This window comes from Dermochelys coriacea, chromosome 14, assembly GCF_009764565.3.
Source record: "Dermochelys coriacea isolate rDerCor1 chromosome 14, rDerCor1.pri.v4, whole genome shotgun sequence".
Taxonomy (NCBI): domain Eukaryota; kingdom Metazoa; phylum Chordata; order Testudines; family Dermochelyidae; genus Dermochelys; species Dermochelys coriacea.
The window spans coordinates 2550567-2576395 of NC_050081.1; the positions used below are offsets into that span (position 1 = coordinate 2550567).

Here is a 25829-nt window from a genome sequence, read left to right on the forward strand (position 1 = left end):
ATCTAGAGCAAAGTTATATAAAAATTGTTGCCAAACAGATGTTATGAATCCACATGTTATAAAAGCATAACATTAGGAGAGAGTTAACATACGTTACTGAGTTTACTAGATTTATAATAATTCTAAAACCTAAATACTTACTCACTAAATACTTAAATTATTTTGCTGATGTGAATCAAGGATCTACAAACTATCCTGAAGGACGAGCCATCGCTCTCTCAGATCTTGGGAGATAGACCAGTCCTTGCTTACAGACAGCCCCCCAATCTGAAGCAAATACTCACCAGCAACCACACACCACACAACAGAACCACTAACCCAGGAACCTATCCTTGCAACAAAGCCCGTTGCCAACTCTGTCCACATATCTATTCAGGGGATACCATCATAGGGCCTAATCACATCAGCCACACAATCAGAGGCTCGTTCACCTGTGCATCTACCAATGTGATATATGCCATTATGTGCCAGCAATGCCCCTCTGCCATGTACATTGGCCAAACTGGACAGTCTCTACGCAAAAGAATGAATGGACACAAATCAGACGTCAAGAATTATAACATTCAAAAACCAGTTGGAGAACACTTCAATCTCTCTGGTCACTCGATCACAGACCTAAGAGTGGCTATACTTCAACAAAAAAGCTTCAAAAACAGACTCCAATGAGAGACTGCTGAATTGGAATTAATTTGCAAACTGGATACAATTAACTTAGGCTTGAATAGAGACTGGGAATGGATGAGTCATTACACAAAGTAAAACTATTTCCCCATGGTATTTCTCCCCCCCACCCCACCCCCCACTGTTCCTCTGATATTCTTGTTAACTGCTGGAATTAGCCTACCTGCTTGTCACCATGAAAGGTTTTCCTCCTTTCCCCCCCCTGCTGTTGGTGATGGCTTATCTTAAGTGATCACTCTCCTTACAGTGTGTATGATAAACCCATTGTTTCATGTTCTCTGTGTGTGTGTATATAAATCTCTCCTCTGTTTTTTCCACCAAATGCATCCGATGAAGTGAGCTGTAGCTCATGAAAGCTTATGCTCTAATAAATTTGTTAGTCTCTAAGGTGCCACAAATACTCCTTTTCTTTCTGTAAAGTCGGTTGTCCTTCCTAAGGCTTGTTGGTTTTGCTCTTAGACCTCTTAGCCAATTAGGATTTTATGTAGCTGTTGGCAACTATGGCTCAGTGCAGGTGAACCTCTGCTTTCCAGTGATCTTGCTTGCTATTTTTACCCAGGTGTAGGAATCAGTTTGCCTGAAGCAGATGACTGATGACTCCCTGAGGTCAAAAAGAAAAACAGTTGCTTGGCCTATTAGTCCTTTGCTCTGGCCACCCACCCTGCGTAGTGTATTTCCTTCGCTGTTGCTGAGACCAGAAATCAAACGTTTGAGTGTTGCACTCAAATTCCTCACAGTGCTTTAGGGGACACTTGTTACAAGAGTTTTTTCTGAGTTCTTGCTCCTTCTTGATATCTCCATAACATACTTTTTAGAAGAGCTGCCTTCCTGAAAAATGTTCTGATGGAAGGTTCCTGAGGATAGCAAACATGAAAAGGTTTTAATCATAATCTGATAAAAATATCAATTATAGAGAACACACGTTTTTATTATAGTCCCAAAACAAGTCTAGCTAGACAGTAGTGCATAATGTAATCTATAATTTATCTGTCTTTAAACCTGGGAAAGGAGTTTGTTTCTAATTAAGATGATGAGTTTGGGAGTAAATTACTCTGCACCTTCTTTGAAGAGCCCAGATTTCTAATTATCTAGACTAACCCAGCAACCTGATGAATAAGCATGTTGCTGCCTCTACAGTGCATTTATATTATCAATCCTTTGAGAGGGAGCCAAAATAATCCATATTTTGGAACTAATGCTGGAGCTCAGTAATACAATTTTTAAAAGAAACATACAAAATGTGAGGAAACCTGGGAAGCTCAGGGGACTGAGAATGACGTAGAGTGCTTTTTTCCAGCTGGGCCATTTGTTAGTGTCTGGTACAGATAATTAGTGAGCAGAAGTCCCTCTCATCTGATCACTGTTCAGTTTTTTTTGTCTGAAATAAGTTAATGGTTACAATAATTTGTAATGACCAAATATCCATGGTAAAAGAAACCCACCACAACTGACATGAATCATATTCCCTTGCCACCAATGTTTTGTTACACATCTTAGCAAACATACCATGTTATCTGTGGGGCATGGACAGTCTTCTAAACCCTAAATGTAGTCCCTGCCGATCAGGGTTGAGTCACATAGGCGGGAGCAGTATAGCTTGCCTTGCTGCTACCTGTTCTGTAGCTGTTTTGAGAACACAGATCTCAAGTCTCCAGGTCTGTCAATCAAGCACCTTTCAACAGCACAAAATTCACTTTACAAAAATTACTAGAAATAAAAAGTTTGGTACTAAAATTACCTTTGTTTCCATTATAACTATTATTGGGTGTATCAGGCTGGAAATCAGTAATTCATTAGTGTCTGTCAGTCACTGATAAGATGAGTAATGATTCACAAGGAACTAATTTAGAGATGAAGTAGGAAAAACAAAACCCCAAGAGACTGCTCAGCAGAAAGAATGTGAGTAATTGGGGAAAATGTGGAAATCAGGCTGTAAAGTAACAAAATAACAAATGCCCAGAGAATCTTAATTAGTCCGAGTTGCCTTTAGAACAGTAGATTGGAATGGAGGCAAAGTACTATGATTAGTTAGTTAACAGTAGTTTAGTTTTCCATCTCTGGAGATCCCAGTTCAAATTATGAGTGGGTCCGGGACGCTTAGTAATTTGTAGACATCCCAAACCAACATGCCATTTGTTGTGGATTAGCAGTGTCTACTCAAAAGAGACCCAGGACTGGACTGAGATGACAGTGACCAGGTCACATGATGTGCACCCATTGGCAGATGTGTGAGGGGAAAATCTGCACAAAGGCAGGTGTAGTGCAGGAAGTCAATCAGCATGAGATTCACACACTCAACATAAGACAAAACCCAACACATTCAAAATAGCCTATCATCCCTTCCCCTCTCTTTCTTTTTCTCCCCCCCCCCATCCCATTAGGGAAAATTCAACAGAAGCAGAACACCAAGAAACCTGGTAGGAGAAGGGAATGAAGACACCTTTTCTGCATGGCATTTTGATAGCAAAATCCTGGAACTGTAACAAGCTCAGTTTCAAATATTTGGAGCACTAATTTCCTCTTATTGTATGCTCAACTGATCATGTACTTTGGCATTGAGAATGTGATCATCCTTCCCTTTAACAGCTTTTGGTTTTGTATAAATTCATTTCCCCTGGTGCTGGCTGCATGCTTCCTTGGATACCAGTATGTATTAGACACATGTAGGTAAGGGAGAACGAGGCTTTATGTGACTCGCACTTCCCCTTAGAATTCCATGAAGGCCTTTTACAGTTGTTAGAATCAAACCGTTCTTCTCACTATACACAGCTCTGTTCTCAGCTCCCTTCCATTGCTTTTGAAGTCAAAGATAATTGCTTTTATCATTTTTCTTTCCTGAGGATTGGCATGTCCAGCAAGTTCTTGCTCATCTATTTAAAGCAAACTCCATCCACCAGTTGCCACCTTTTCCCAGTAGCCATTAGCAATGACATTCTTTCATTCCATCTGAAAGCGTCAGGAGGATCAGACCTGTCCATGTTTTGATAAGAATGGCACTGGCTTCATCCATTTTTAAATAAACAAAATTGTTGCTTACACTAAACAATTGTTTTAAATAGTATGCCCAGCATGACTTTGTAATCTATTCTAAAATTTTCTGTCAAAGAAACAGTGCTAGAATTGGTTTTGGGTTGTTTTGTTTTATTTTGCAGCATGGGAATAGCCAGCAAGGTGCATATCTCAGTGTGTGGGAAAGAAATATTATTGATGGCACCAGTAGTGTGGCTTGGTCTATAAGGCAGTGAGATCCTTTACCCAAAGACCTTGCAATCTAAAATAGTCATGAACACACTGAATAAAAACAGTCTAAGGTGTGTAGGAAAGGGAAAGAGAGCAACAGTGGGGAAAGTAATATTGACCTAGGAGGAAATGTAATTCTTATATTTCACCTTCATAGTTCACCTTTGAAGACTACAAACTTTGGACCAAAGCTGGGCAGTTCACAGCCCGAGAGTTCCTTCTAGTCAGTGTAATGGAAGACCCCAAAATTTGGCTTTAAATATATTAGATTTAAACATGTCGGCAACCAAAGGATAGTAGTGACAATTTGTCATCATACTTAGCTGACAAACGTGGTTCATTAGTACTTGAGTTGAGGGGTGGGAAAGACTTTTAGATTGTCTTTAAGAATGATGATCCAGAAGGTTTTTTCTTTGGCAATGAATCATTTCTTATTGAAATGGAGCACTTAGTTTTATCACCATTGTTAGATAAAGAGCCAGGCGCTGGTATACTGCAAAAGCTTATTGTGTATGCAAAGTAAAGATCATACTCAACAAGATGGTTTTCATGGCAACAGTGTTCCATTGCTTAATAAAGATAGATGGCAGGACTGAAAACAAAGAGACAAAGGTTTAGAATGTTCCAGGATAAATGCTGTCAGAACTTTAACTCTTTTGTTGATCCTCTCAAGGAGGTGAGTGAGGTTTCAGGAGTTAGCCATATCCGTTAGAATTGTGTCCTTTCTGTATCAGCCACATGATTGTATGATGATGAGAGAGATGCTCCCTTTGATTGAACTAACCATTGAAATACTGATGTATCTTTCTAGCTGAATGACTTACGCTGCAAGATTCTGGCACTTGTGTACCCTTTGGGCTTCCCCTCACATATGCTCTTTGAGACACAAGTAACAAGGAAGCCCCAGAGAGCTACCATACCTGCTGCCTCACCACATTCCCCAGATCTTAAAAGACAGGCAGGAAAGGGCTCAGTGGTTATACTAGTGGCAGGAGAAAATGGTAAGAATTGGACTGAGGACCTAGTGGGAGCAAGTTCGTAGGTTTGGATAACCATCCCAACTTCGAACTTTCCCTTTCACTGTTTTTGAACACATCAGAGAATATTAACTATAACATCTTGTTCTAACATGTAAGCCATACATTTTAATGTGCATCTCAATTTTATACACATTAGATGTCCAATAGTAAAGTTAATGCAGTGAAGCTTTTACCAACTGGGGGGGGGGAAACCTGGCTTCCTTTGAAGTAAATGTTTCCATTGTAATTAAAGTGATTCACAGGATATTACTGAATTTCTGAGGACATTGACAGTTGCATCTGGCACAAGTTCAGTGACCTTGACATTTCATAGTCTGCACTTTTCACAATATACTGCAGTGATTTAGGGTTTTGTAAAGGTGGCTATTAGGAATAGTTGATGGAAGAACTAATGGATACTGTAGAGATGTTAAACCCAGCCAAGAGCTGAGGCAGCGTGGTTTCCCCCGCCCCCTTTTTTTAAAAAAATTTTTTTTTTTGGCCTAGGTTTAGAAATGACATCTGTTTGGTCCTTGATGTCAAGGGCTCTCCAGTGATTGTCAAAACATAATATGAAAGACATCAGGAGAAGTGAAACCAGGAAGGCAGCAAAATCCCACCCAGGACAAACTCTTTGTGGAGCTTTGCTGTCTTCTGCCCATTCCATGTTTGTTTATTTTAGTGTCCACATACCCAAAAAACTAAAAAGCATTTATAATATAATGGTCAGAGGACTGCCTTGAAAGACCTTGTCCTGCAGTGTGCAAGCAAATACACTGAGAATCTCTGCAAACTGTTTTATCTGAAAAACAATTAAGATACTCAAGTCTAAAGAAAATCTGCATATTCAGTGGAACTCTGCAAAAATAAAAAAATGAAAGCCGATTCTAATTTCTGAAGGGGGATGGAAATGAGGCTATTTAATGTAAGCAATCAGTTTTTTATTTTATCATAAAACTGTGAGAAAGGAAATAAGAAATGCTTTACTTTTCCTCCAATCTTTTATTCCATATTTTTTTCTGTAGCATTAGGCATCAGCTCCCATAAGTAATGGGTACAGGCTGGTGCTGCTGAATTTCACAGTAGGTTGATTGAGTTTCTAAGGTTGGTTGGTGATGGACTTATTCAATTTTTGGCTGATTAATTATCCCTATTATCAAATTGATCTTTGTTTACCATCTGAGAGTTGAGAATTGCTCCTACCAGTCCCCCTCTGAAGTTAAAATTTGATTCCCAAGCAAAGATGAGATTGACTGACTGTTATCAGATCGCACTCAGATAAAAGCGCTTTCCCCAGATCATTCAGCCTGTCATCCAGGCAACACAAGCAGTTTAATCTTTACTGCTGTCACAGGACAGGAGATCAGGACGTCTCATCTAGGAACAGAAGGGTTGCTGATTTTTCTAATGCAAAGATTTATCCTGCTAATTTTTCCAAATTTAATTGAGTCTCTGTGTAACATGCAGAATAACAGTGCAGTCAAATACCTTCTAATGTATGTTTGATAGCTGCAATTTAAAATCTATAGGCCCTGGTATGTGTGCAGATAGACATTATTCAGAATACTGCCTAAGCACTTATATACCTGCCTTCCTCCTGTTCACCTTCTCACACAATAATAATACATAACGTTTATATAGCACCTGCATCTCCAAAGCACTGGCAGACCTTAATGAATTTTCACACTGGGAAAGGGTAGGCAAAAGTTTTATCCCCATTTTATGCATGGGGAAGCTGAGGCACATGGAGAGACAATTTACCCAAGGTAACATAGGGTGTCAGAACAGGGAGTAGGGACAGATAATTTTTGATTCCCATCCCATGCACTGGCCAGTAGAGTGCTCTGCCCTTCACAGGCAGATATTCTTTTTCACAATACCTTACAGAGGTTATAGTCTTACAAAGGTTTCTAACATTCTAAATGTTCAGGACTATCACCTACTCTTATCAAATAAAAACCTATAAAAGCACGTCCACAACACAATCTATGCCCTACTAACGAGCAATTGTTTTCAGTGCCAAGCCTTTTAGTGAGAAAATATAAAACCCCGGACTGTTTCTCAAGAGAATAGCTTGGATTATTCAAGTCTCAGGTTGCTTCTAGGGAATGGCTGCAGTCAGCAACTTCCTATTTCAGCCAGCTATTCACAGCTAAGAGCACCAGCCAAAATACACATCTCTGTGCATCTCACATTTAATAAAGAGAATTAAGTGTGAAGTTGTTCTTGGAAATCTCTCTGCCTCTCTCATGTGGACTGAAATTTGGTATTCTGAATTCTGCTCTGATATGAGTTCTTTCTACTTGCTTTGAAAATTAAGTTAAAGGGACAGACAAGTAGCTTAGGATCAATATTTGCCCTACCAAGGAGCCTGAACAGGGAATGCTTTTGGATTCCAGCTATAGTAATATAACTTCACTATTTTATTGTTGAGAATTGTGTGGAATGTAAGTGTATATTTATGTGGAACTTTCACCAAAGAAGTTATGTGCCTTTGTGTTCCCTCTGCGGCAGCAGTTAACAAACATGATTTCTAGAGATGTATATTTTTTCCAAACTAAACTAAGATTTTTTTAAAAGTTTTTAATTTGAAGCAGCTTGAGAAATACTGAGTTACAACAAGGGAAGACAGACTCTTCCTGAATCCTGCACCAGACATTGTGGATCTCTTCCCACATGTTCATGTGGATGATCTGACGATGGCTGGTAACAGGCAAATGATAAATTCAGCTGCATCATTTAGTTTTGTCTCCAGACTTCTAAAGTCTGAACGTGCGGTACAGAAGTGTGATTGGGGTGGATGAGGGGATTCTGTAAGGATAGTTTGCCCAATTTGGGATGCTAATTTTGCCAGTATGATTTTCTTCATGCTAAAGGATACATGTATAATCTGAGAGGTATTGAGACTGATCATGTAGAGTTGGAAAAGTAATGTAGTTCCTAAACTCAAGGAGTGAGAGAGAGTTTAGTGTTTTTTTTGTTTGTTAAAATGACAGATTGTGAACCATGTAAGAATTATTCATTTTATTATAGAAGAACATACGGAAGAGTAATCTGAAGACACTTGAATGGAGCAGGATGGGGTAGGTTGTAGCTGGCTTCTGTTCTGCTTTTGGTTGTCTATTATGTTGAGTGTTTTTTCTGGGCCTGTGACTCCTCTCTGGTTTTGGGTGGTCTTTTTTATTTTGAGACTAGGCTCAATGGGATTGATATTGTCTTGAGTTACTTTATAGCACCTAGATTTTCACAGAACACCTAGAAGGATATTGTCCCTGCTGCAAAGAGTTTACAATCTAAGGCCCTAAACCTGCAAATACTTGCATGCTTAATTTTAAGCAGACAAGTAGTCTCGCTGAAGTCAGTGCTTAAAGTTAAACATGTTTGTGTTGGTAGGATCAGGGTCTGAGTTTTAGGTGTGACATACAGGGGAGAGAGGATAAGAGGGGGGTTTTCAAAGGTTCCAGTAACCAGTGACACAATTGCTTAGATTAAGCATGTGCACTTCTTGGCTGGCCTATCAAGATGTTTTGCTAGATATAAAAATAAAGAATAAGATTATGAAAATTATTAATATTCTTGACATACCGAAAAGGTTAAGGTAAAACAATTCTCTGATTAGCACATATAAATAAATACCTGGATAGCTGCATTGTGAAAATTTGCTAAATATTTTAGATGAGTCAAACACTGCAATCCAATTAAACTATTATCATTATTTCAGTGGAAAATTAACATTGAATATTGCAGGCGTGGCCAAACTGTGAGCCACATGTGGCTCTTTGACAGTTCAGCTGCAGCTCATGGAGCTCGGCACGTCACCCTGTGGAGGGAGGAGGGGCTTCACCCCACAACGGAGCGAGCCAGTGCTCGTGGCTTCAGCCCCATGGGTGAGCGCAGAGGTGCAGGGTTTCAGTACTGCTGAGGGTGAGTTGGCGCTTGCAGCTTCAGCCCCACGGGGGTGGGCGGACGCAGAGGCTCAGGATTTCACCCTGCAGCGGGGTGAGCCAGCCATCATGGCTTCAGCCCCACACGAGGCGGGGCTCTGCTGCTGAGGGCTTCAGCCCCGCACGAGGCGGCGAGCTGGTGCTGGGGGCTTCAGCCCTGCAGGTGGCACCTTAGCTCCGGCTTCAGCTACACATGCTCATTATAACAGGAAATCGTGTCACTGTAGTGCTGAGCAGACCTTATGTGCTCTGATCTCCCTGCATGCTGCACACTACAGTCTGTGTTTACTGTTCATAAGTCGCATTTGAATAGTTTTAGATTTAAGTGTTAACCTTATGTTAATTTTGTGGATGACAATGACATCTTCAAAAAGTAAGAAATGCAAGTATGAAGAAGAAAACGGAAATTTTCAACCAGAATGGGAGGAAGATTTTGCATTCACTAGCAAAAGTTGCAAACCCCTGTGCCTAATCTGCAATGCATCACTCTCTCGCTACAAAGCAAACTTGAAACGTCACTACAAAACGAATCACAATAACTTTTTGTCTAAGTACCCTCCTGGATCAGAATTAAGGAAAAACAAGCTACCCACATTAAAATTACACCTCAACAGTCAACAGACACTACTTTCTGCGTTGAGTAAGGAAGCTGACACAACAACTGACTTTTTGTTATGGCATGGAATATTGCTCGTGCTAAATGTCAATATTGTGATGGAGAATTTATTAAGAAGAATATTGCAGAAGTAGGTTGCAATTTTAGATCCAAGCAACATAAAATTTCTATGACTAATACAGCAAATTCTAATTTTGTGCCACACTATGGAGAGGTGGATCTCCCAGATCAGTGCCGATGTTTCAAGCAAGATGCAAAATGAACTAATAAAGAATAAAGAGTATCTGTGTGTGATGTCTAAATGATCTGTTCCAGGGGTGGTTGCAGTGATTACTGTGCTGTAATAGTATGATACTGTCTATACAGAGATTTATATGGAAAAGGAAAGCATTTAGCTGTATCACTTTAAGAGGAAAAGCACCAAGGGTTTCCTCCATCTGCCTTTTTATTACATGCCAAAAAGATACATTGTGGCACATTTTACTTTAATGAGGTAAAGCTAGACTGTTACCTCACCATTCACACATCTTACTGGGCTGGTTGGTTGCACATTTTTGAAGTCTGGTTATCATAGCTGTTGATACTTAGCTGGGAGAGTGCCAGACTATGTTAGCTCTGAGCCAGGGTTTGAGCACTAATGGGAGAGTTGGGAACTGGGTATGAATGCTTTGTGTTTTGATGAGGAGGAACAATGGGTGGATCCAATAACAGTTCACACCCACTCCTCTTTAACCCAGAAGTGCAGCCTGTGGAGGTTTTGGGTCCTAGGTAGCATGAATTGTGGTCTGGTCATTTGGATTATACGTGGAGCTTTGTATTCTGGGACCTGTACTTTCTGCAGGCCACGCTTCCATATTAAAGATGAGTAGCTGCAGTGTATTTTGCACTTTAAGTGCAGCTCTCAAACTCTTGGCATCTTGTCAGTTCAGTCCATTGATGGGATAAGTTTGGGTAACTGCAACAGGAGGTCATACTGTCCAAGGGCTGGAAATGGTGAGCTTCTTTTTGTTGTTGTGGGGAGAAGGCCTGAACCCTCCCTTTCCTCTAAACATAAAACACATATTGGGAGAGCGCTATCACACACTGGGCCAGTTTTCGTTGACTGGTATCCACCAGTGAGCAGCTGCATCTGGCTCACTGAAAAAGCTTTCTGATTAAAACCTGCATCTCAATCAGTATCCTGTCTTGATTTGAAGACATGAAGAAATCGAAAATTCACTACTTCCCTGGTAGTTAATCATCCTCAGAGTTTAAAAAAATGTATTACTGATTTGAATTTCTCTGGCTTTAACTTTCAACCATTGATTCTTGTCCCTTTCTGAGTTAGATTAAAGAGCTGTTCAGTACCCGGTATTTTCTCCTTTTGAAGGTACTTGTACACAGCATTCAAGATACTTTTTCTTTTTTTGGATAAACTAAATGGCTTGAGCTCTTTAAGACTCTCACTGTGAGATATTTTTTCCAGCCCTTTAATCACTTAAATTGTGATTTTTTTTTTCTGTGCATCCTTTCCAATTTTTCAACATCCTTTTTAAAATCTTCACAGCAGAACTGGACACAGTATTCCAGTACTGGTCTCTCCAATGCCATAGACAGAGGCAAAATGACCTCCCTACTCTTCACTACTCCCCTCTTTATATATCCAAAAAGAAAAGGAGTACTTGTGGCACCTTAGAGACTAACAAATTTATTTGAGCATAAGCTTTCGTGAGCTACAGCTCACTTCATCGGATGCATTTGGTGCATTTTTCCACCAAATGCATCCGATGAAGTGAGCTGTAGCTCACGAAAGCTTATGCTCAAATAAATTTGTTAGTTTCTAAGGTGCCACGAGTACTCCTTTTCTTTTTGTGAATACAGACTAACACGGCTGTTACTCTGAAACCTGTCTTTATATATCCAAGAATCACATTAGTCCTCTTTGCCACCGCATCAGTTGTTTGTTCACCTTGAGCTCTTAATCTTGTTCAGAGTTAGTGATTTCCAGGATATGACCCATTCTGTAGGCATGGCCTGCATTCTTTCTTCCTAGGTGTATGATTTTGCATTCGGCAACACATTTTTTTTAATGGTCCCAGCTTACCACACAATCCAGGTTTGTTCTGAATGACTGCCCTATCCTCATTATTGTTTACCACTCCACCAATCTTTGTGGTCATCTGCAAATTTCAGCAGCAGAGCTACTTGTTCCTAAACTTAGGAAACCGGGACATTGGTGCCAGTGGCTTGGGTTGAAGTAAAGGGTAAAGAAATCATTTTAGTTTTCTTGAAGCTCCTATTTGCTGCTGGTCCCCATCTAGATAAAAAGGTGTTTTTGGAAGCCGTGTCCTGTCAACTCACTGAGGAGGGAAGGAATATTAAGTATAGCTAGAACCAAGGGCTCCACTGTAGCAAATGCAAAGTTTAAAATTTGGTCTCGGCCCTATTGTAGCTATATTTTGGTTCCATACCGCTAAACTCTACCTCTGGGGGAACAGATTTTAAAAAGAATGTACACTGAATTCAGCATTGCATTTGTAGAATACACATTCCCTGTGCTGCAATCTCCTGCAAACTAATTTTGGAATCATGGGCTGCTTTGTCAATTACTAAACTTACCCTGCGCTAAGATTTACTTGCTTGAGAGACAGTCAGTGTGTACATATTTCAGTATTTGCAGTGATTTGAATTGATTTCTTACACCTCAAACGCTGAACTTTGAGAATCCCTCGTATTGTAGTATCTGTGAGTCTCCCAAGACAGGAGAAGTGTCGGCAATAGATCACTGTTTGGAAGGCTACCATGCTAGGAGGAGTTCAGTGTTTTTTTTTCCTTTCAAAAATAAAATATAATAGAAAATTTGGTTCCTCAGCACTTTTAACGTGACACCATGATGTAGACTCCCTGTGTGTATTGCTGACAAGATCTTCCTGTTCATGGAGGTGGGACTGAACTTCATATCCCAAAGCTGGAGAACCGGAGGATGTGAATGTTAACCAAGTGGACTGATGCCACCAACCCACACAAGCCAGAGAACAGCTTGCAGCTGCAGTGGTAATAGTTGCTGTTTGATCATCTCCCTCCATATTATATTAGCAATGCCCCTGACCCTTTAGAGAAAGGGACTTTGCTCTCTTCAGAGAATATTAAACAGCATGGACAGAAGATTTTTGTACTGAATATTTTAGTTTGAAAGCAAGTAGTTACAGCTAGGAAGATTCAGGTGGTTGTGCATTGCACTTTGAGAAAATCTGTACCCTAAATGTCTGGATTTGTCTTAAGTGGAACAGGAGAATGATTCCTGAAAGACAGCAGAGCTCAAATGCAGCCAAAGTGGCGGTAAAAGTCATTGCCTCAGCTTGTGGTGTGGTTTTCTGCATTACTCTAGGGCTCCAAAAGACATGCTTTCAGCAGCAGTTTGATGATGGTTTATTGGCTAGAAGGAGCTTCTCAAGGTGACTTTTGCAGTGCGTCTGAAAATCTTGAAGGGAAGAAGTTTTTCAGATGAAAACTATTTGAACATCTCTTTCTGCTCTGTAACTCTGATAGTGATGAAGAGAATGTCTCTTTCACAATCAAGTCCTTGTGCGATACTTGTATTAAAATCTTACCCGGTAGTGCAGATCTTGATGGTCCAGTGGGTACCATTACTGCTTTCCAGGAATGCTGACCTGTTCATCAGAAAGGCTTTGGCTTAGAGAAACACCTTTTGTTGGAATAAGAAGCCACCTAGTAAGTTTAAATATTCACCTGACGTATTTTTCAAATAGTTATTATGGAGGCACCTGAAGGCTATAGCGATGGATACGTAAGAAATATTTAGGCAGATGTGCATCATATTCACTTGAGACAAATTTTCAAAGAACTTAGTGGGAGGAAAAATTTGGTATACTAATAAGAAACAGCAAAATGTGCCCCTCATAAATTAACTTTAATGACCTAAGTAGGAGGCACACACATACTCCAATGTGCTTAAATTGTTGTGTCTTGAATAATGAGGAGAATTTCACTAGGTCTTACTACTTCATGGATAGACAATATCTTTCTAGTTCATTTACAACAGCAGGGAGTTTTGAAGTAAGTCTGTTACTGTCATAAACCTTTAATAGTAGGGCCACATTTTCCAACGCAGCGTGCTCTTTATTGTGATTCATTTGGGCATAAGCTTTCATGGGCTAAAACCTTCCGATGAAGTGGGTTTTAGTGCACAAAAGCTTATGCCCAAATAAATGTGTTAGTCTCTAAGGTGCCACAAGGACTCCTTGTTGTTTTTACTGATACAGACTAATACGGCTACCACTCTGAAACCTTTATTATGATTGTCACTCCGTGGAAAGTTGTGTTTTCTGATTGAACATCATTCTGTGCCAGTGGACGCTGAGCAGTTCTTATTCAGACGCTATTTGGAGCATGAGCTCAAAATTTTTATTATTAATCATATTTTTTATTAAATACTTCAACAGAAATATTGGGTGGTGAATAAAATGGAGCCAGACAGCAGTTCTGATCTGAAGACCAAACTTTCTGGAGTTCCTAACAGCACCTCTCCCTGCAGTGCCCCTTGAGATACATGTGTCTCACCTCATCTCATTGTTTATTATCTCTTGATTGTGGTTCTCCATCCAAAATCTCAATTCTTGAGATAATTCAGCTATTACTGCTTTTTTTGATAGAATGAAATTTGTCCTGTAATATTCATTCTTGATAAGCCCATTTGGCTTATGATTCCATTTATCTTCTTCATATTTGTTCCACCATTTTGCTAGGAAAAGGATTTAGATTTACAGGATGGTAATATTTGGGTAACTTTTCTTTCCTTTCTTTGAAGATCAGTACTGCATTTTGCTTACCTCCAATTTCCAATACCTCTCCAATTGTCATCCTCCCCCCCAATATTCAGTGACATGGCAGGTTTGTTAGCAAATTCCCTTAATGCTGTAGAAGGCATAGCTATTGTTAAAGGAGTTCAGAATCTCAGTCATTTAAGTCCTCCATTAATTTGTATAGTTCAGGTGATGGAAAGGCAAAAAGTAGCAAACTTGAGAAGGAAACAAAATATGAAGTAAACTGATATGTGGAAGAAGTTCCTACTGAAACAAGGAAATCGAGGAGGTTGCATGTGGAGGAACAAAACAACTTCTCTTAATAAAATTAAAGCAACAGTACAGTGACACCTGTGGCCTTGGGAATGGCCTAACTGCATGCATATATATATTTATTTATTTAAATAGTAACATACTTAATAAAAATGTCTCTTTTGTAGAATTCCTGGCAGACTGAATGACAGGAGAACTCCTCTGGGAGAACTGAATTGGATCTTTACAGCAATCACAGACACCATTGCATGGAATGTGCTGCCACGAGGTAGGACTGTCTGGCAGTTAACAGTCCATGTTTTCACCAGGAACTCTGCCTGCTCAGAGTAGAGGGGTAAGGAAGTTAGATAAAAGGGTTAATAAAACAAGGAAGAAGAGAGAGTCTGATAACAAAAGAGGTGGAGAAAACATGAGCTGAGGTGAGACACCAGAAGAAAGAGTCCAGGCCCAGGAAAGGGAAAAACAACAGAAAGGCAGAAAGTATTCATTTTCTAAGTGGAGAGAAGGGAGAGTAGATGTAGAGCTGGGTGAATAATTGATTTTTTCAATTGCTGGCCATTCTGAAAAATCAGAGAATAAATTCAGTCCCGGTCAAACTGAATTAGAAAATGCCAAAAAAAACCCCAAAAACCTGGCGAATCAAAAAATACAGTTTTGGGTCAAAGAAAATGTATAGTTCAACCTGAAATGTTTTGTTTCTGGGCATTTGTAAAGGGCTAGATTCACTTTAACTTAGCTCTCTCATCTCCCAGGCAAGCGCCCTAACCACCAAGGTATTGGATATTCTGAGGTGGGTGTCTCTGTCTCTCTCCTATTGAAACTATTGTGCTTTGTATAAAATACTTAAATAGTCATTGGGCCAAAGAGAGAGAATGAGATTGACTCTGTAGCCTCGTGGTTAGGGCACGGTCCTGGGACGGGGAGACCTGGGTTCAAATCCCTGCTCCAGTGAATATTTATACGAAGTGGAATAGCTTCAACAAGCAAGATTGAGAGAGACCTGGTGGTGGCTAGTGCACTTAATTGGGAAAAGGCCTGAGTTCATATCCTTGCCCCAGAGCAGGAATTCAAACCTTGGTCTTCCACATCCCAGGTGAATCCTTTAGCCACTGGGTCAAAAGTTATAAGGTGGGTTTTCCCATTATCACCTCCCATTCCTTTGTTTTGCGAATCTAGCCTGAATTTTTTTTTTCTCGCTGAAACTATTCGGCAAATTCATTTCAAATTCACAAATAGTTTTGGTCTATTGCATTTTTCAATGAAGAAACTAATCAAAAAACTTTGTCCAGCTCTAAGTGTGACTTCTCAATAGAGATGTTATTGTCACACTTGTCAGGCAAACTCAGTGCCCATTAATCCTTCTCTGGGTGTAAAGTGACAGCAAAACTATGTCTGCAGGTCTTGGGCTTTTGTTTTTCTGGGGGTTTTTTGTTTGTTTTTTTTGTTGGAGGAAAATATTCATTGACCAGCTCTGTTGTGCGTATATGTGTGTATCTGCTGGTACACAATGCTTCTTACAGATCAATGAAGGTACCTGTGTGTCACACATTATCTCTCTGCAGATCTCTTCCAGAAGCTCTTCAGGCAGGATCTGCTGGTGGCTAGCTTATTTCGTAACTTCCTGTTGGCAGAAAGGATTATGAGGTCTTACAACTGTACCCCTGTCAGCAGCCCACGTCTACCTCCAACATATATGCATGCAATGTGGTAAGTCACTGCTAGCAGGGTACCTCTTGCTTTAAAGGCTTTATACAGATGCCTTCTCAGCCTTTTTGGCTAAGATCAAGTGTAGTATCTGTTCTTATCAGTTTAATATCCAGACAGCTGCAGCAACACAGGACCTAGCAAACAGAGCTCTAAACAGGGGAGTTTGAGTGGGAGTTCTGTTGGAGGAGAAGGTAGCTGTACTTGGTTTTGTATTTTTAGTATTTGTGTGTGTGTACGGGCTTTGTGCTGGGAGAGCAGCTGAGCCTGATTAGGGGGTGGGGCTTTGTGCTGGGAGAGCAGCTGAGCCCTGCCTAGGGGGTGGGGCTTCTGACTAGGGGTCCTATAAAGGTAGACAGCCAGTCAGGCAGCGGCCCAGACAGCTGCAGCGGCACAGGAGCTAGCAAACAGAGCTCAAAACAGGGGAGTTTGAGTGGGAGTTTGTATTGTGGTGCTTGTTTGGGGTTTGCTTTTGCTGGGGGGGTGGTTCCCAGATTAACAGGATTTAGGTGGGAAGGCAATGACGGATACAGAGGCAGCTGTGGGAGTGACTCCTGTAGTGGAAGACACATTGAGGATGACTGGATGTGGAAGCTGTGGTATGTACATGATCCTGGAGGGGGGAACCGGTAAGAGTTTTTTCTGCATGAAATGCCATCTGATAGAGCTGATGGAGGAAAAGATCCGAGGTTTGGAGATGCAGGTGGAAAGTCTCGTTGAGTTTAGGAAGGGGTTTGAGCAGATGATGGAGCAAAGACATGAGGTATCTGAAGGGAAAAGCTCAGACTCACGGATGGAAGCAGGGCTGGGGAATTTTGAGGGGAGACTGGCTGAGGAAAGTGGTCAGTGGAAACATGTGACTAAAAGAACCAGGCAGAGGAAAAGACGGGCTAGTGAAGGAGAAATAGAGCTTAGGAATAGGTTTGCAGAGTTGGAAAATGAAGAAGGGGCTCAGCAGGTACTTTTTGAAGGTGGAAGGGTAAGGAAGAAGAGAAGAGAGGCTAGCCCTATAGGAAAAGGGGAAGAGTCAAGGGAGACTACATCAAATATGAGCCCCAGGAGGATACAGGATGGGTTGAAGATGATTATAAGGGAAAATAGGAATGGAAAGAACTTGCAGCCAGGGGGAACAGGGGAGAGACTGGAGAATAGCACCGTCACCAAGAAAAGGCAGGTCTATGTGAACGGGGACTCTTTATTGAGAAGAATAGACAGGCCTGTAACTAGAGCTGATCCAGAGAATAGAAGGGTGTGCTGTCTTCCAGGTGCTAAGATACAGGATGTAGACCTGAGGTTGAAAAGGATCCTAAAGGGAGCGGGAAAGAATCCCCTAATTATCCTTCATGTGGGAACAAATGATACGGCTAGATTCTCGCTGGAAAGTATTAAGGGAGACTATGCTAGGCTGGGGAAGACGCTTAAGGAAATTGAGGCTCAGGTGATCTTTAGCGGGATCCTTCCTGTTCCTAGAGAAGGGCAACAAAGGTGTGACAAGATTATGACTGTCAATAGATGGCTTAGGCAGTGGTGCTATAAGGAGGGCTTTGGGATGTATGGCCACTGGGAGGCATTCACAGACAGAGGACAGTTCTCTCGGGATGGACTTCATCTGAGTAGGGAAGGAAATAGACTTCTAGGATCGAGGCTGGCACAACTGATAAAGAGAGCTTTAAACTAGGAATTAGGGAGAGATGGATGGAAGATGTCCAGGTAATCTCCACGCCAGATTTTAGCATTGAGAGGGAAGAAGACGAAGTAAGAAATGATACAGCTGTGGGTAGGAGAATGTATATAAGGAGCGAGGACGGTGTGGATACTAGTCTAATAGGTTATACTGGCTGTAGAATGACTTTGCCTAATAGGGTACAAAATATGAGCGAGGCCAAACAGCAAAAATTAAGATGTTTGTACACCAGTGCGAGGAGCCTAGGTAACAAAATGGAGGAACTAGAGCTACTGGTGCAGGAAGTGAAACCAGATATTATAGGGGTAACAGAAACATGGTGGAATAGTAGTCATGACTGGACTACAGGTATTGAAGGGTATGTGCTCTTTAGGAAAGACAGAAACAAAGGTAAAGGGGGTGGAGTAGCATTGTATATCGATGAGGTAGAATGTAAAGAAATAAGAAGCGATGCAATGGATAAGACAGAGTCCGTCTGGGCAAAAATTACATTGGGGAAGAAAACTAGTAAAGCCTCTCCTACCATAGTGCTTGGGGTGTGCTATAGACCTCTGGGATCTAATTTGGATATGGATAGAGCCCTTTTTAATGTCTTTAATAAAGACATTTAATAATGGAAACTGCATGATCATGGGAGACTTTAGCTTCCCAGATATAGACTGGAGGACCAGTGCTAGTAATAATAATAGGGCTCAGATTTTCCTAGATGCGATAGCTGATGGATTCCTTCATCAAGTAGTTGCTGAACCGACTAGAGAGGATGCCATTTTAGATTTAATTTTGTTGAGTAGCGAGGACCTCATAAAGAAATGGTTGTAGGGGACAATCTTGGCTCAAGTGATCATGAGCTAATTCAGTTCAAACTAAATGGAAGGATTAACAAAAATAAATCTGCAACTAGGGTTTTTGATTTCAAAAGGGCTGACTTTCAAAAATTAAGGAAATTAGTTGGGGAAGTGGATTGGACTGAAGAACTTATGGATCTAAAGGTAGAGGAGGCCTGGGATTACTTTAAATCAAAGCTGCAGAAGCTATCGGAAGCCTGTATCCCAAGAAAGGGGAAAAAATTCATAGGAAGGAGTTGTAGACCAAGCTGGATGAGCAAGCATCTTAGAGAGGTGATTAAGAAGAAGCAGAAAGCATACAGGGAGTGGAAGATGGGAGGGATCAGCAAGGAAAGCTACCTAATTGAGGTCAGAACATGTAGGGATAAAGTGAGACAGGCTAAAAGTCGAGTCGAGTTGGACCTTGCAAAGGGAATTAAAACCAATAGTAAAAGGTTCTATAGCCATATAAATAAGTAGAAAACTAAGAAAGATGAAGTAGGGCCGCTTAACACTGAGGATGGAGTGGAGGTTAAAGATAATCTAGGCATGGCCCAATATCTAAAAAAATACTTTGCCTCAGTCTTTAATAAGGCTAAAGAGGATCTTGGGATAATGGTAGCATGACAAATGGGAATGAGGTTATGGAGGCAGATATTACCATATCTGAGGTAGAAGCAAAACTGAAACAGCTTAATGGGACTAAATCGGGGGGCCCAGATAATCTTCATCCAAGAATATTAAAGGAATTGGCACCTGAAATTGCAAACCCATTAGCAAGAATTTTTAATGAATCTGTAAACTCAGGAGTAGTACCGAATGATTGGAGAATTGCTAATAGAATTCCTATTTTTAAGAAAGGAAAAAAAAGTGATCCAGGTAACTACAGGCCAGTTAGTTTGACATCTGTAGTATGCAAGGTCCTGGAAAAAATTTTGAAGGAGAACTTAGTTAAGGACATTGAAGTCAATGGTAAATGGGACAAACTACAACGTGGTTTTACAAAAGGTAGATCGTGCCAAACCAACCTAATCTCCTTTTTTGAAAAGGTAACAGATTTTTTAGATAAAGGAAATGCAGTGGATCTAATTTACCGAGATTTCAGTAAAGTGTTTGATATGGTGCCACATGGGGAATTATTAGTTAAATTGGAGAAGATGGGGATCAATATGAACATCAAAAGGTGGATAAGGAATTGGTTAAAGGGGAGACTGCAATGGGTCCTACTGAAAGGAGAACTGTCAGGTTGGAGGGAGGTTACCAGTGGAGTTCCTCAGGGATCAGTTTTGGGACCAATCTTATTTAATCTTTTTATTACTGACCTTGGCACAAAAAGTGGGAGTGTGCCAATAAAGTTTGCAGATGATACAAAGCTGGGAGGTATTGCCAATTCAGAGAAGGATCGGGATATTATACAGGAGGATCTGGATGACCTTGTAAACTGGAGTAATAGTAATAGGATGAAATTTAATAGTGGGAAGTGTAAGTTTATGCATTTAGGGATTAATAACAAGAATTTTAGTTATAAGTTGGGGACGCATCAATTAGAAGTAACAGAAGAGGAGAAGGACCTTGGAGTATTGGTTGATCATAGGATGACTATGAGCTGCCAATGTGATATGGCTGTGAAAAAAGCTAATGCAGTTTTGGGATGCATCAGGAGAGGCATTTCCAGTAGGGATAAGGAGGTTTTAGTACCGTTATACAAGGCACTGGTGAGACCTCACCTAGAATACTGTGTGCAGTTCTGGTCTCCCATGTTTAAAAAGGATGAATTCAAACTGGAGCAGGTTCAGAGAAGGGCTACTAGGATGATCCGAGGAATGGAAAACTTGTCTTATGAAAGGAGACTTAAGGAGCTTGGCTTGTTTAGCCTAACTAAAAGAAGGTTGAGGGGAGATAGGATTGCTCTCTATAAATATATCAGAGGGATAAATACAGGAGAGGGAGAGGAATTATTTCAGCTCAGCACCAATGTGGACACAAGAACAAATGGGTATAAACTGGCCACCAGGAAGTTTAGACTTGAAATCAGACGAAGGTTTTTAACCATCAGAGGAGTGAAGTTTTGGAATAACCTTCCAAGGGAAGCAGTGGGGGCAAAAGATCTATCTGGTTTTAAGATTCTACTTGATAAGTTTATGGAGGAGATGGTATGATGGGATAATGGGATTTTGGTAAGTAATTGATCTTTAAATATTCAGGGTAAATAGGACTAATCCCCTGAGATGGGATATTAGATGGATGGGATCTGAGTTACTACAGAAAATTCTTTCCTGGGTATCTGGCTGGTGAATCTTGCCCATATGCTCAGGGTTTAGCTGATTGCCATATTTGGGGTCGGGAAGGAATTTCCCTCCAGGGCAGATTGGAGAGGCCCTGGAGGTTTTTCGCTTTCCTCTGTAGCATGGGGCATGGTTGACTTGAGGGAGGCTTCTCTGCTCCTTGAAGTCTTTGAACCGTGATTTAAGGACTTCAATAGCTCAGACATGGGTGAGGTTTTTCATAGGAGTGGGTGGGTGAGATTCTGTGGCCTGCGCTGTACAGGAGGTCGGACTAGATGATCAGAATGGTCCCTTCTGACCTTAGTATCTATGAATCTATGCCTTATGGAGATTTCAAGAGCCACTGTCATACAAGGCTGTTACCACCTGAATCTGTGCAGTGCTTTCCTGATTAAATCAGTGGATCAGAAATGGAAGCGCATGTAGCAATTTAATACCTCTCTCCAAATGTATTGCTTCCCGTGTGTATGATACCTCATTAATATAATTCTGATATAATTGCCTGATACAAAAGCTCCACTTCATTTAAGTAACATTTCAGCCCAAATAAAGAAACAACGGAGCATCAACGACACTTCTGTTTTGCTGGCATAAAGCTGTGATTGTAGTGGGGAGAACTGGGATAGTTGGGGCTAACAGAAGAATTCTTTTAACTTTCACAATAGAAAGTAAAAGGAGGTGGGGTTTGTCACAGAGTTCATTTCCTGGCGCTCTGCTTCTTTTTAGATGATTAATGGAAATGCAAATGACTCGCATTATGGAAAGCCTTTTAAATGCATTCCTGACTAATAAAAAAAAAATGCTGAATGAATACAAAAGTCCTCCTTATAATTCTTAGTCCTGTCTAATTAAGGCTAGAATTGTACAAAACTTGGCTAAGTGTAACCTGATAGGGTCAAGCTAACACAATTTCTGTAAGAGAAAATGATGCCTCTGTAATCTCCAAAAAATTAATAAAGTAATTGGTAAATGTAATTGAATAGGTTTGAGTGACTTGGATATTCAGAAAGCTTTTGATTAAAGTCCCTCCATCAGACTACAGTGGAAAACAAAGTTTGAGTAGGATGAAAAGTCATGTCATGGGAAAACGGGTCGAGGTGGCAGAAGTCATATTACATGTCTTGTCTTAGGACTGGAGAGAAGTTAATAGTTCAATATTGGGATCATTGTTAAATACATTCATTAATCATTTGGAGGAAGAAGTAGACAGTGATTAGAAGTTTACTGATAACACATATTTGCTTTAATTAATAGAAAAAATATGGAAGGATTATGAGAAATCCACATTGGCACCTATAGCCAAAGCTGCTCCTATGTGCTTTTAAATTGGAGGAACTTTTGAGGAAAAAGATTTGTCATTGTACACAGCACAGTGAAGTTGGCTTGTCAGTGTGGTGTAAAAGCAAACAGGATGTTTGTATGCACAAAAGGGATAGAACATGTAGCATACCAATGAGCATACCAAACAATGAGTGAGCACTCATCTGTATGACTGTGTCTAATTGTTGCCTCACCTGAAAGGTGTGGCAGAGCCTGGAAACCTCCTGAGAAGGACAATGCATATGTGGTTACAGGTTTTGCAGGATTTTTATATGGGCAGAAATATACAAACAAATCTATCTAGATACTTATATCATGCTCATTATCAGGGTATCAGAGCTTCTTCTGGCTTCTTGCTGGAGTCCTTCTGTTAGGCAATGTGGCCTAGTGGATAGAGCACTGGACTGGCACTCAGGAGATCTGCGTTCAGTTTCTGGCTCTTCCACTGACCTACTGGATGACCATGGGCAATTCACATCTTCTGTGCCTCAGTTTCCCCATCTGTAAAATGGGGATAATGATATTGACCTTCTTTGTAAAGTGCTTTGAGATCTGTGGATGAAAAGTGCTAAATAAGAGCTGCTATTATTGTTTTCATTTTTACTTAGTATTTAGCAAAAGCAGAGCTTCCTTAGGAAAACATTCATCACCTCTGCTTCTGCTGACTCCCAGATGGTGGCAGCCGAGGAAGGGAGAAATGAGCAGGCAGCTCCTTGATGTATATTTTCAATACTCTTCCACAAAGGTAGTATTTAAAATAAAATTCAGGTCAGGGGAGACTCTTCCTTATTTGCCAGAGGAGGCCCAGCAACATAACAGTTCGAGAAACTCTAGGTTTAATGTCTAGTTAAAGATTTTATTAAAAAAAAAATCCTGTGCCCATGTATAGCACCTTTTATTCTCAACTCTCTTAACACATCACAGACTTTAAGCCTTACAACCCACCTGTAAACTAGGGAATGTACCGAGGTTCAGCAGAAGTGACTGACTTAGACACACAGCACGTCAGCTGCAGGGCATGAGGGAAAGGAACATGATCTTAACTTGCTGTCACGTGCTGTAACTCACTAGATAGTCAAGTCTCCCTAGACCTTACACAGAGCTGTATTCTGAAGGCTTTCATCTGTTTGTTTTTTTTTGTTTTTTTTTTATTAAAGCAGATCATTGCGGCATTGGAAATTTAACCCAGAAAATGCGGTGGAGGAAAGAACCAGAACTTACATTGCTGGGTGATAGAGACCTATTGGATGACAGAATGCAAATGTGCACTGCCGAGTACACCGGTTGTCATTCTGCTGTGAGCTTTTCACAGATTTTTGCACCTGGCAGATCAGAATGTGAATGCTTATGAATGTGCGTACTGGCTGTGCTGTCATCCATAGTGGTTTGAAACCCCTAGGATCTGCTATACTATGTAAATGGATGATGAGCTCAGACACTTAGTCCTACAACACATCAATCTGTGTTCCTCAAAGACCTGACTTAAAGGTTTTCTGATTTCCCCTGCCCTCAGTAATAGTTATTTTGCTTGTTATGTTGGTTGCCATGTGAGTGTTGTGATGGGGCCTTTCGGCTATTCCCACACATCCATGCTGAGGCAGGCAGGTATTGTGTGTCTCTACCCCCTTACATTTGATTTCATAGTTAAGACTTTGTGGGAATTGTGCTGGTTAGCTTCCCCAGGTATTTCAGAGTAGTTCAAATCCTTCCTCCATTCCTCTTCCTTGGGATGCTGATCTCCCCACCTAATCTGCATCCTTCCACACCCAGAAATTATGGGTGATTGGCCCACTCCCTCCTCGCCATAGACACCGCTTGTGCTGCATTTTGTCATATGCCCAGTGACTGGATAAAGATGGAATCCATGCCAAACACTGTTTGTGTCCCACTACTTAGCTGGCTACAGAAGCAATAGCTTTACCGTATGCCTTCATTGTTTAGAAAGCTGTCTGTTAAAACTTACATTGCTATAATGCTGCCAGCTCTACTGAAGTACATTATAATTTATCTTGCATTTCAGATGTGAAGAAACATGATGAAACAATCTCATTGGGGAAGTATGAAATAGCAATTATATGTAAAACACAATCAAATTTTCTTCTGTTTGTTGTTAGTGCATAGGGAGATACAGGATACACAAGCAAGCTGTAAAAAGGAGTCTGCTTTGGAACTGCATGAGTAATATTGATTCACAGATACTTTCTTCTCTTTCTCCACACCGTCTCCTCTCCTCATGCACTCTTTTAGATCACTAGGATGTTCTCTGGGGCTATCTTCCACACAGACAACATAAGTAATTTTAGTGATTCACTGATCATAGTAAAATATACTGAATGGATTCTGAACTTTACACATGCTGTTTGCTCCTCCCCCCTTTCTGGGAAATGCTGGTCAATTGTACCGTAAAGATGCCCTGCACCACACCTTGCCACTCTGCTTCAGTTACTGGAAACATCCTCACAATCAGTGTTAGAGTGGAAAGAACAGAAAACATCTCCTGCCGCTTGTAATTCCATCAGGTTCCTGGTTTTAACAGAAATGGGCTACAAAAAACAGAGTTTGGTGCTCAAGTTTCCCCCTTTTCTCCTTCCAATTAGCAGTATAGAGCTGGATCCAGTGCTGCAGTTTCTGCTGCAGTTACATTGATAGAAAACCATAAAGCAGTTGACAAAATATCGTGATGGTGTACTGCTCCGCTATGAGTGCACCGCAGGAATGTGCATATGCTGTGAAATGTTTTTCCACTTGACTTGAGCATCACTTGATCTCATGAATAATTATGGCTGTCCCTTTTTAGAAGTTAAATGTAGATCATTTTGCCCTATATTTTAGTGTATATCTTTGTCTGTGCTTCTGCCTGATGGTTTTCTCTATACCATGCTCACTTTTCACATCATTTGAGGATCCTGAATAGATTAACCCTTTTCTGGAAATAGTCATCAGGCTGCCAATGGCATTGGAAGTGTCTACAGATATGAGTGTCTCTGTCTTCTATCTTAGTCATCTGGAAGTAAATTCTCTGTGACCAGTTAAATCAGCACTCTTTATTTATTCTGTAGACTAGTGCTTTCTGACTTATAAATTACTTCTTCTAACCAGGAGATTGGGCTATAGAGCAAGCCTTTTTTTTTTTTCCTAAGGCCAGTTTTTGTCCACTGTCAGCCAGTATTACGATGCACTCAATAGGGCACTGAACTTGATAGTTAAGAAACCTGGCTTGTGCCCCCATCTCTGCCACTGACCACTGTGTGGTCCTAAATGTGTGACTTAACTTCTCTGTGCCTCTATTACCACTCCAAGACTGTCTCTCTTGTCGACTTAAACTGTAAGCTCTTCAGGGCAGGGACTTTCTCTTACTGTGTTTGTACAATGCCAAGCACAATGGGACACTGATCTTGAGTGAGTCCTGTTGGCGCTACTGTGGTACAAGTAGTAGC

The 25829-nt window shown here is 40.7% G+C and overlaps 1 protein-coding gene and 1 pseudogene across 7 annotated transcripts in view; both read left to right on the forward strand.

Moving 5' to 3' along the window:
* The window catches only part of RPTOR (regulatory associated protein of MTOR complex 1), a 323167-nt gene that overhangs the window by 167741 nt on the left and 129597 nt on the right, over window positions 1-25829 (forward strand). For all 7 annotated transcript variants that reach the window (XM_043496352.1, XM_043496353.1, XM_038371215.2 and 4 more), the window contains 2 exons: window positions 14743-14843; window positions 16138-16282. In XM_043496352.1, coding sequence (XP_043352287.1) covers window positions 14743-14843; window positions 16138-16282 — 246 coding nt within the window. The remainder of the gene's footprint in view (window positions 1-14742; window positions 14844-16137; window positions 16283-25829) is intronic.
* On the forward strand, window positions 16331-16434 carry LOC119843412 (annotated as a pseudogene).